At 41.3% G+C, this 12,252-nt stretch overlaps 1 protein-coding gene across 1 annotated transcript in view; it reads right to left on the bottom strand.

The window, feature by feature from the left end:
* The window catches only part of LOC132825484 (dual specificity mitogen-activated protein kinase kinase 6-like), a 125,755-nt gene extending 117,074 nt beyond the window's left edge, over positions 1-8,681 (bottom strand). The window contains exon 1 of the mRNA XM_060840803.1: positions 8,255-8,681. Within this exon, the coding sequence (XP_060696786.1) occupies positions 8,255-8,270 (16 nt within the window). The 5' untranslated portion in view covers positions 8,271-8,681. The remainder of the gene's footprint in view (positions 1-8,254) is intronic.
* Between the last annotated feature and the right edge of the window lie 3,571 nt (positions 8,682-12,252).

The raw sequence follows: 12,252 nt of genomic DNA, 5'->3' as shown, positions 1-12,252 counted from the left end.
AACTCAAAAAACCTTTTGCAGGTTTTTCTTTCAAAGAATTGGTTTCAAAGTGACAATTTACTGACTGTAATTCACTTATTTCATCTGTCGCATTAAATTGCAGCACAAGGCTCCACTTCCCAGGTAAATTCCCTGATTTGTTAGCATTCAGGACATAACAGCTAAACTCCTGGATGAGGGGGAATGAACAAGCTCTTTTTAGTTACTCACCTGCCTCCTGATTGGTAGCAACAAAGTTAATTTTAAAATGATTAGTAGAAATAAGAGGTGGGTCCAGAAGGATAAAATTTAAATTAGATCTGTCTTTGAATTATTCATGAAATTCAAATAAGACTATGTTCCAGCCATTATTGGATGGCACCAGGAGCATTTGTGTTGGCTGTGAGCAATCAGTTTCAAGGTACGTTGGTAGAAATTCTTAAACAAAAACAGAAATTGCTGGAGAAAGTCAGCAGATGTGGAAGCATGTGGGAAGAAAGCAGAGGAAATTCTTATTTTTTCAAAAATGACTTAATTCAGAGTGAGAGTTTTTCCCTTTATTGCACCTGTTTAAAATGTCTGTTCTCAAAGCTATAGCCCTGAGCACTCCAGTCCATAATAGGGTGTGCAGTGTCAAAACGTGCAGCATTGGAAAAGCACAGCAGGTCAGGCAACATCAGAGGAGCAGGAGCTTCATCAGGAATGAAGGCTTATGCCCGAAATGTTGATTCTCCTGCTCCTCGAATGCTGCCTGCCCTGCTGTGCTTTTCCAGCACCACACTTTTTGACTCTGACTCTCCAGCATCTGCAGTCCTACTTTCTCCTAACAGGATATGCAGCCAATAATACACAAACGAGTGTTGCAGTCAGTTTTTAAACCATTTGTATGTACATTCCTCAAGGGTAAAGCAGACATATCTGCAAGAGGTGACCGACTATTCGGGTGGGGATAATGTTAGTCAGTGCCATTTGTTATCTATCTTGTTTAATATTTCCCTTTTAAAAGTTGCCCTGACACTTTGCAGGTATGACATTCCACGGACTTCATATAGGACTTCACCAGACAGTCACTGAATTTATATCCACAGTTTTTATTTCCGTAGCCGCCCTCTTTTTAAAAAGGATAATTTTGAAAAGGCAACTTCAAAACAACTATAAATACTTCAGGTTTTGAGCTATTGTCAATGGCAAGGGTAGAACGGTGTGTTTGCTCAAATGTGTGGAAAGATGGACTGCATTTGCTCTGCATTCTGTTTCCCCTCCTTTTGCAGAGCACAACATATCATCATTATTCTACAGCTCTGCTTCAAGGTACAAGGAGATTACAGAGAGTGGACTGCTGCAGGATGGAAGTCTCATGGCAGCTGCCCAGGCACATGTATAAACATCTTTTTGTGTTGTGCATCAACAGCATTTTGATGTTGAAACCCTTGCAGATGATGAATACTGCTGAGTGACCGAGGGATGCTTAATTTCCAAATGCCAACAGTCAATGAAGCCTGGCAATTGTGATAAGTTATAGCTAAAAGCTTGGGGGGGGGGGGCTACCTATTCTGACTCGTGTCAATGCAGGCAAAGTTGACATAATTGCCTGCCTTGTGAACAAGCCTTCAGTCAGATGTCCAAGTATTTAAATATTGTTGACTGGGTAATCTTTAAAATGTCTCATATCTCTGGAAGGAGCCAAAGACAAAAACGTTAAGGAAGACAATGATTTTGACATGGCCCTCAATTTCACTTGGCATCAGGCCTTATTCCAATGACTACAAATGTCTGACATGGTTTGACATGAAACCCTGAGCTTTCTAAGAGACTATTGTTCGCACATGTGAAGAATGTTTATCCATGCCTGCCAATTCTGTATACTGCATATGACATTTTATAGGCTGAATCTCTCCTTGATCCTCTGTCTCATTTGGAGCTGTTGGTGTGGGAGGAGCAGGCAGCAGCTGTTGTTTGTGATGGTCTTTTTGCTGCTCACAAGGTCTAAAGGCACACAACATAAATGGCATCTGTACTGATTTGAAAAACCAGAGCTCCAAAATGCAAGTCAGATGCACAAACCTCAAAAATTATCAAGGTTGCCTCTCAGGACAAAGTGCTGCATGCAAGGGAGCCGCTATTTACTTCAGTACTTATCAGCATATTTCCTTGGCATGTCTTCAGTTTCCTTAATTGGCACTGGGTTTCTTGGAATTTTCATGCGAGTTCCAAGACGCCCGGAAATGCACGGACAATAAGTATGTTATTGTCAGTTAACATATCGGAAAAGGCCAAATTACCTCTCCCGGTGGGTTGTTTTATGCGGCCGAATGCATTAAAATTGCATATAGAAATCAGCAAGTTGGAGCCGTTTTACCGACTCACTGCCACGTTATCTCAGTTTTAATTCCAAACCATCCACAACCAGAAAGTGTTAAATCATTCTTAATCACTTAAAGACCAACTTTGAGAGTAATAGATGCACGTTGTAAATGGCCAACACATGTATGAACTTGCAATCAGCCGAAATTGTGGCTATTGGAGCTAAATTCTGTTGCCTGGCAACATGAGTGCTCGAATATTAAGAGTACAATTCTGACAGCAGTGAAGTGTTTTTTCTCTCAAAGAAAGTAAAGCAAATTTACATCCTATCCTACAACCATCATGTTAAATTCTGGAAGGCTGAACAGACAGCAGGTTCACAGACAACTCAATAGAATATGCGTGTTTTTAAAACTTAAATCTCTACTTCATGCTTCAACGTGACATTCAGCTTTATAGAACAGGATGCAACGAGACCTATGCTTAGGCAGCTGACCTTACTCCACAATGATACAGTGATTTAATTCTCTCCGCACTGCTAGTTACAGTATCTGGAAAGAAAGAAATTTGATTTCTGTCGCATCTTTCACGATTTCAGAATGACTCAAGGCTCTTTAGCAGTCGGAATGAAAGCCTGGTCACTGTTATAATGGAGGAAATACGTTGGTCAGATTTTCCCAATCGCAAGCGCTAACCAATTGCAAAGTGAAACTTACTAGACAGACTGTATTTATTGATCATGGCTGAGGGATAAATATTTTCAATATGTCAGGGAAAATAAATCGACCAGGTTCTTCTTCAAAGTTTTTTTTTAAATATATCCTGAATGTAGAAGATGTTGCTTTTGAATGCCATATTGAATAGACAGCACATTTGGGTGTGCAGTCCTTCCTCAGTACTAGATTGGAGTATCTTCCTTATTGTCTGCTCATGTAGCTGGAGTGAGATTTCAACTTTCCAGTTTCTGTCTTAGAGGTGACAGTGAAATCACTGAATCATGACCATATTCAAGAAGTCAGTGGCCAACCTAAATGAGTATGGCAGACTTCATCAGTAAGTGTGTAGAGGACTGTGTGCCAAAGAAATTAATTTGAGTGTTCCCCAATGAGAAACCATTGATGAACCAGAAGATCCCTACTAAAGGTCACGTCTGAGGTGTTCTATAGGACATCTAGGTACAACCTTCGTAAATCCATCAGGGATGCCAAGAGACAATACCAGGCTAAACTAGACTCCCTGACTAACCACACAAGAACACGTCAACTGTAGCAAAGCTCACATTATATAATGGGATACAAAGCGAAGTCGAATAGAATCGCTGACAATAATGCATCCCTCCCCAATGAGCTCAATCCATCCTCTGTTCATTTTGAACAGAAGGTCATTGAAATGATGTCACCTGCACCAACAGCTTCGGGTGCACCTGTACCCACAATCCACGCTGGGGAGATGTCAGGTCGGCCTTCTTGACGGCGAACCTATGGAAAGCAACTGGCCCAGATGGAGTCCCCTGCTGTGCACTCAGATCCTGCATGGACAAGCTGGCAGGAGTATTTACAGACATCTTTAACCTCCCCTTACTATGATGTGAGGTTCCCACCTGCTTCAAGAAGACCACCATCATCCTGGTGCCAAAGAAAGATCAGGCAACATGCCTTAATGACGACTGCCTGGCAGCTCTGACATCCATCATTTTGAAGTACTCCAACAGGATAGTAATGGCACTTATCAACTCCACCCTCCCCGACTACCTTGATCTGCTCCAATTTGTCTCCCATCACAACAACTCCACAGCACATACCATCTTGCTGGCCCTACAATCATTCCTGGATAACAAGGACATCACTATCAGACCCCTTTTTATTGACTTTAGCTCTGTCTTCAACAACATAATGCCAACTAAACTCATCTCCAAACTCCAAGACCTCGGACTCTGCTCCCCCCAATGCAATTGAATCCTCGAAGTCCTGACCCACAGACCGCAGTCAGGAAGGATAGGACATAATAATCCTCAACACCAGTGCCCCGCAAAGCTGCATATTCAGCCCCTTATACACTCACACAATTCAGTTCAGTTCTAACTCCATTTACAATTTGCTAATGATATTATCATAGTGGATTGAATGTCAGACAATTAAGAGACAATGCAGGAAAAAACAGACAGCATAATGGCATGGTGTAGACAACAATCTCTCTCTCAGCGTAAGCAAAATGAACAATCTGGTTATCAACTTCAAGAAACAGAATGGGGAATCTGCCCCTGTCTGTATCAACGTTGCTGAGGTGAAGGTAGAGAGCTTCAAGTTCCTAGATATCACTAACAGTCTGTCCTGCTCCATACACATCAACACGACACGCAAGAAAGCACACCAATGCCCCTAATTCCTCAGAAGGCTAAAGAAATTCAGCATGTCCACAAAGACTCATACCAATGTTTATAGATGTGTCACAAAAAGCATCCTGTGCATTACAGCTATGGCAACTGCTCTGCTCAAGACAACAACAAATTACAAGTTGTGAACACAGCTTAGTCTATTAGGAAAACCTTCCATCCTTCCATTGACTGTCTACACTTCCCGCTGTCTCCCAAAAGCAGCCAACATAATCAAAGACCGTTCCCACCCCAATTATACTCTCTTCCATCTGGCAGAAGATACAAAAGTTTGAAAACGTACCAATAGATTTAAGAACAGATTCTTCCCCACTGTTATCAGACTTATAATGGACTTCTAATATACGAGTTCATCTTTCTCTGCACTTCTCTGTGGTAGTAACACTATATTCTGCATTCAGTTCTATTACCTTAAATAAGTACATCAGGGTTTGATCTGTCTGGTTACTATATGATATAATACTTTTTGCTGCATCTGGTACAGTGACAAAAATAAATCACATAATTATCATAGGATCCCTTCAGTGATAAAATGGGCCATTCGGCCCAACACGTCTACACTAACCCTCCGAAGAGTAACCCATCCAGGCCCATACCCTATTATAGTACATTTACCCCTAACTAATGTACCTAATCTTTGCATCCTTGAACACTATGGGCAATTTAACATGGCCAATTCACCTAACCTGCGTGGGAGGAAACCGAAGCAAACCCACGCAGTCACGGGGAGAACTCCACACAAACAGTCGCATGAGGCTGGAATCGAACCCACGTCCCTGGTGCTGTGAGGACAGCAAATGCTGGAGATTAGAATCGAGAGTGTGGTGCTGGAAAAGCACAGGAGGTCAGGCAGCATCGGAGGAGCAGGAAAATCAACGTTTCGGGCAAAAGCCCTTCATCAGGAATGCTAACCACTGAGCTGCCCCAAATGACTGCAAAGATAATATCCAACCCTTGAAAAGATCAACTCGGTTATTGCAAAGTCCCATTTGTGTCACAATGCTTCCCATTCGCCTCAAATAAACTCTTTCCAGAAACTCGTAAATTTTCTGATATAAATAGCAAGGATATAAAATAAATTGGGCTCCAGCTCCCGAGCAGTGCTTCTGAAAATTGCACATGTCGACATATCAGACTGCAAATGTCTGACTAGCTATGGACTTGTCATATTGGAATCGCTTAGTTACTGACGCTATGGGCTCAAACATCAAAAGTGACGCCTGCAGTGAGGCATTAAATGGTTTACAGCAAGATAACAGGATGATTGTAGGAAAGGAACGAGGCAAAATCGCGGTGAGGGAATTCATGTATACATCCGACAGAATTGCTTTCCAATCTGATCGCCTTTCGAGGGGACGAAGATGCATACGTTTTGAAATCCAAAATCGTATCCTCTCACGCAAAGGTGCATTAAGCCAAGTTTAGGAAAGATTGTCAAAGGAAGCCAACACAATCTGTTAAGAATTCCCGAACTGGACTGATGTTTGAGCTCGGTCTCGTCCTCATCATGTTACAGAATAGCCCCTAGCAGGGAGAGTGGCATTTAGATCAGTATTTTACCAGTGACGTTTTGACAATTTCCTACCTGTCGTTGCTACTCGAGCGCATTTTGGGAGGATGACACATAACTGAAATTGGAAACTGGGGGGCGACATATGAGGTAGGTGGAACTAAGGAAATTGCAATTACACTGCAGCGAATTGCCATATAGTGGCACTGTGCTATCATAGACAAGTTTCAGACTGGTGTAGATTGGAGAGTCCCAAAACTGATTAATCAGCATTTTGACAAATCCAAACTGTTTTAACAGTCCAGGCTTGTAAAACTAATACTTGAACTCCGACAAGAAGAACCACTTGGCAGTATAGGAATTTTCGATATTCATCCCAAACCGATCTCAACCAAAACTTAAACTATTGATCATTTTGTCAGCTATTTGTATTTGAAAACAATGTCCATTGATTAAACGTGACCATTGGGTATGTCGAATCACAGATAACCCAACTACCAATTCATTTATTTTAAAACAGCTAGACTGTGCATTCCAGGCACATCATACCTTATCTCCGCAAAGGGTGCCTTAGATCCTTTTTTTGCCTACAACCAAGGTATAAATGAGTAAGGTCCTAAAGTCCAAAACTATCCCTCGCCCAACATAAAAATGGCAAATTCATTCAGGGTGACTTAAGTCTGAAATGGGTGATGACGCATCAAAGGTCGGAACAGATAGTCCCAAACAGGAATGGTGAATACAGGGGGTCGTGCTCGTTACTGACGAAGTGTTATCCCCAGCCTTAACGTTCCCACACCTTAATGACATTTTACCATCCTTCCGTATTTTGTTTTCATAACTGGCAGTACTTTGCACACTGACTCTCAAAGTGCATTAAGAATCAATACAACGAAACGGATGGAAACCCCTTTTACGCCCTTGCGCCTCCTTCGAGCACGAAATCAATATTTTCTCATTAACAAGCAATAACTGTAAATGACCCATTTAATTCGTAGCAGTGATATAATGTATAATAGTATTTCAAGCAGAAACCAAGCACAAGAATGCTCAGTTTTGGGGTTTCATATGATGAAGACTTAACTTTGTAGATCTGTTTATCGACACGCTGCGCTACAGATGAAAAGAAAACTATTGTCGAAATCACATCCACACTTAACATGTCTTACAAGGAAGTCTGCTTTTAAAAGGCTTGAATGTGCTACATTTAGATTTTCATGTCCGCTGACACTAATCCAACAGGAAATATTCTGAACCTATAGTCGTGTTTACTATCGATTTTCAAGCCCCTAGGTACCTTTTTGTCATTGTGACCGTAACCATGCGTTTGCCATGAGTCACCTCCTCCATTCAGCAATATTACACAGACTCGTCCCACTGCTGACTCACAACCATGACTACAGTGCATCCACACAAAATAGCAAGCAGCAACAGGAAATAAGCGTGACTTCAGGATGATCCCATTGAAAGACCTTAACTTCTCCACCGATTTATCACACATGGAGCACAGTAGCAACCGACTTTACAGCCAGTGCCCATGATGAGATGCCAGAGCAACAAGCAACATTTTACAGATTTATATCTAAAGTTCTCGTTTCTATTCCCCCCCCCCCGAGCTTATTTCTTTATATTATATCGTTGCTGAGTACAGACTCTAATTCTCCAGTTCCATAGCTCCCCTACATTAAATTCCTTCTGTTTTAAGATAAAGCCTATTACCTCTTACAGATCTTACGCAACATCATACAAAAGCATGCTGTGACGCTGAGGAAAAAAATCAAAACCAATTTATATATGGGCAGATAAGCTTGAAAATTTAACATATCAGATTACAGCACATGGGCAAAATACACGAAATAAATAGGTATATATAAACACACACATATGCATATTATAAGTATTGGTTAAAAAACACGCAGTTTAGAAAGCGATAAGTGAAGAGGAAGGAGGAGAATAATTCAATAATAACGTCAAAGTGCAAAAATATGGCAAATAGATGTGAAGATACTGCAATGATTTACAATTGGGGAAACAATAAAGCCAAGTTAACCTCACATTATTGCACTCACCTTTACATAGAGACATGACGGATGCTGGAAATTATTCAACAAATCCAAATAATGCAAAAGCTCATTCAGTGAGTGTTACTGCTCACATACAGATGGACAGACGCAGTGAGGGAGACGGGATCTGATTGCAGGGAAGATGCACTGAGAAAGCTGCAGGTTCGACTTGTCTCTTGTCAATCTGGGATGCCCAGGCGAGAGGGAAGGAGGAGGCACAACACCCGCCTTAAGACATCCGGGTTGATTTCATCTTGGAAAAAGAAAGTCCTCAAATCACCTCAGGATATTAAATGACTGAGGCGCAGACACGCGCTCCCACTCCAACTTTGCACTGGAACCAAGTTTTAAATTCCTCTCACCTTGGCCCTCCCTGGAAGGCGAGAAAGACACAGAGCGGGAGAGAGCGCGCACGCACTCCATTGAGCCCACCCAAACCCCCCGCCGCTGATTGATGGTGGTCACACCCAATCACAACGTCAGTTTCCAGGCAGCTACCCATTCCCCGCCGAGATCCGCTTGGCTTCGCCCCTAAGCCTTGACGGACGGCGTAACGGATCAGTAGGAACGCGGCCTTCTCCAGGTTGCGGGCGGATCGTGCCACCAATCGGAGGGCCGTATCCAAGGCGGACGGTTGGTGCGTGCCGCTCTCGCGCCCTCTTGTCAGTTGTGTCCCCCTGCAGGGTTTTCTTTCAAATGTGTGATTTTACACATGAATTGAAGACAATGAGAGGCAGGTATGGAGTAGCCAATTTGAAACAAGCAATTATGCACCTTCGGTGAAAGGAAAACGCACTTTAAGCGCCTTTCAGAAGCGTTTGCTCATCCTGTGATTGACGGGCCGATTGCCCAATCACACGGTGAGCCGCTGCCGTCATTTCGTGCATTGATCCAATCAGTGTAAAGAGTCGGCTCGGCCTGCAACCGCCTGCTCAGGGCCATTGAAACTGAACTGGAGGGTGAACAAAAACATTTCATATCTTCCTGTCACATTTCTGCCTTGTCCAGAGGTATTGCAGTATTCATTATTACTTTCCAAGTATTGTCAGCAGTTTTGTTTAAAAAGTACACCGCTTAATGTAATCGTTGCATGTTTGTTTGTTTTTTTTGTCTCTCTATATTTGGCGTATTTTCTTTTCACCTAAATATAGCTTCATGACAGGAGTCAGTCCGCCTCCAGGTCTCCTCACCCGGTGTTAGGCGTAGTTTTGAAAACGCAACATGAGTCACTTCAACAGGAACAGCCAAATTTGGTGGGGTTCCTCACCTTCACGAAATTGCAGACCTTTCCTTCCCACATCCACCCCCACCCCCAGTCAATTTATTTTCCTTTCCTCTGGTTGGAAGTGATATAAACCAAATCTTACTTCAAAATAATACACTTGGTATTATGATTAAAGTAAACACACTGTACAGTTGTAAAAAAAAACCAATGTGTACTTTTCTCAGAACGACGTGTAGACTTTCCAAGTTTCCGAAGTTCACTCAAGGGAACACTTTTGTCTACACACCCAGAGTTTTTCTTGTTTGCCCCACCCTACTTCAAAATAAAACCAACTTCACCACTGTCCTCAATATTGACATAATTTCTTTGCTTGATGATAAATATTGAACAAGAAGGGAAATACATTGTGCATGTGTATCTCAAACTTCTTCTGCCTTCACTATTAATATTTAATGTTCTCGGCAAATCTGAACTCGCCAGGGATGCAAGACACCTTGCAGAATTATGTTTGCTACTTGCAAACAATGGACAGCACTTTTCTTACATTCTAAAGCAGGCCATTCAAACTTATACAAGCCTCAGGAAATACGAGTTTGTATCTCTTCCAAAAATAAAAATTATTTGAAGTTATACTTTCGAGCTTTATTATAAACACCAACAGCAATGGGTAAATAACTAGCTTTGATGCAGACAACCTTCTTAATATACTTGTGTGAAGAGATTGTTATTTGAGATATGAGAGAAGGAAGTTAATGCAGATGTTTCTCCAGTTGACCATGAACAGGTTTACTGCTGTAAGATTTGTGATGCAACCAAAGCTATAGGGGAAGTAAGTATAGAGAGCAGCAAAATGATTTGAGGAAATATAGTGGATAATTTTAGGAGAAGAAATAAGGATCAAGTTTCAAGGTGTATACACAACTGGAAACAAAATGTTAACTTTGTAAATGTAAAGTTGTATCTAGGAAGATTTGACTGCTATACACAGTTTATGTAAATTTATCACCCTAGACATTGGCTACAAAAATGTACTTATGAGACTCATGATTCAACATCTGAGAAAGGTCAACACCAAGTAAAAGTATTACTGTAAAAAGTAATGAAACAAATGACCAGTTAAAATTGTGTTAACACTGAATACATTTTGATCTTGAGCACCCTCATTTAAGTTGTGCCATTGATTATTTACATTCACCAGCTTACAGCTTAATATTTTCTCAGTGTTGCAGTGAAGTATCAGTCAAACTGCATGCAAAGGTAAAGTGCTACCATCTGACCGAAACTGATACTTATATGTATAGCAAATTGATAAAATATCCTATGAGTCATGTAAGTGTGTTTTACCATAGAAACATTGTAAAATCTCAGTGTTTTTGACATTTTGGACAATGTCTGCCCTGCCATTTCCAAGGTGTCCATATTATCAAAGTTCTTGGACTTTAAGCCAGCCATATCAATACAACAGTGACTATGTCTCAGTTGTACTTCAATAGCTGTAAGGCACTTTGGGATAGCCTGAGATTGTGAAAAGTGCAATATAACCACAAGTTCTTTCTTTCAGAGTTGTTCCCCCTACAATTGTATACTGTATAGAGTTGCAATGTCATGTTATGGCTGCACAGGACAGTGGTGAAGCCAGTTTGAGAATACTGTGTCCAATTCTGGTCTCCCTGCTATGGGACAGATGTTATTAAAGGGTTCAGAAAAGATTTACAAGGCTGTTGCCAGGTGGCTTTGAGCTATAGGGAGAGACTGACGAGGCTGGGACTTTCTTCCCTGGAGCATTGGAGACTGAGTTTATAGAGGTTTATAAAATCATGAAGGGCATGGATAGGGTGAAGAGCCAAGGTCTTTTTCCCAGGGTAAGGGAGTCCAAACCTAGAGGGCATAGGTTTAAATTGCGAGGGGAAAGACTTAAAAGGGACTTGAGGGGCTATTTTTTCATGCAGAAGGTGATGCATGTGTGGAACAATTTGCCAGAGGAGGTGGTCGAGGTGGGTACAATTACAATATTTGAAAGGGTACATAAGTAAGTAGGGTTTAGAAGCATATGGCCAAATGCTAGCAAATAGGACTAGATAAGTTTAGGATATCTGGTCAGTGCAGGTGTGTTGGACTGAATGCCTGTTTTGATACTGTGTAATTCTATGACTCTAGCAATCTGGACCTTAAGGTTTTGCACAGATCACTGAAGGTAGCAGGGCAGGTTGAGAGGATTATTAAAAAGGCATATGGAACCATAGGCTTTACAAATAAAGACAACAAGACCACATTGAGCATGAATAAACAAAAAAGTTATAAAATACAGGCTCAGAATCAACTGGATCCAATTCTGGATCTTCATTTTAGGAAGAGTGTGATGGTTTTATATATGATGCATAAGAGATTTATGATAATGTTTCAAAGATGAGGCACTCAAATTACACGGACAGATGAAGAAACTGGCTTGACTTTGTTAAGTGAAGAGAAGGTTGAGAGAAGATTTGATAGTGCTGCTTAAAATCCTGAGGGATCTACACAGCAGATGGGTTACACTCTTCTCATTGATGAAAGGATCGAATATCAAATGACATCAGTACAAGGTGAATGCAAAAGCAGCAATGGAAACATGAGGAAAAACATTTTTAACACTGAGTGTTAAATTTAATCATGGTTTTCAAAAGGGAATTGGATAAATATGTGAAGAGAAAAGAAGTTAGCCAAAGGTGGGATATTGGAACTATCTGAGTCACTTTTGCAGAGAGGTGGTGCAGACAATATGGGCTGAATGGCCTCGTTC

This window comes from Hemiscyllium ocellatum, chromosome 20 (assembly GCF_020745735.1).
Source record: "Hemiscyllium ocellatum isolate sHemOce1 chromosome 20, sHemOce1.pat.X.cur, whole genome shotgun sequence".
NCBI lineage: Eukaryota > Metazoa > Chordata > Chondrichthyes > Orectolobiformes > Hemiscylliidae > Hemiscyllium > Hemiscyllium ocellatum.
Note: the sequence above shows the minus strand (reverse complement) of the source record. Positions and strands in the feature narration are given on the sequence as shown.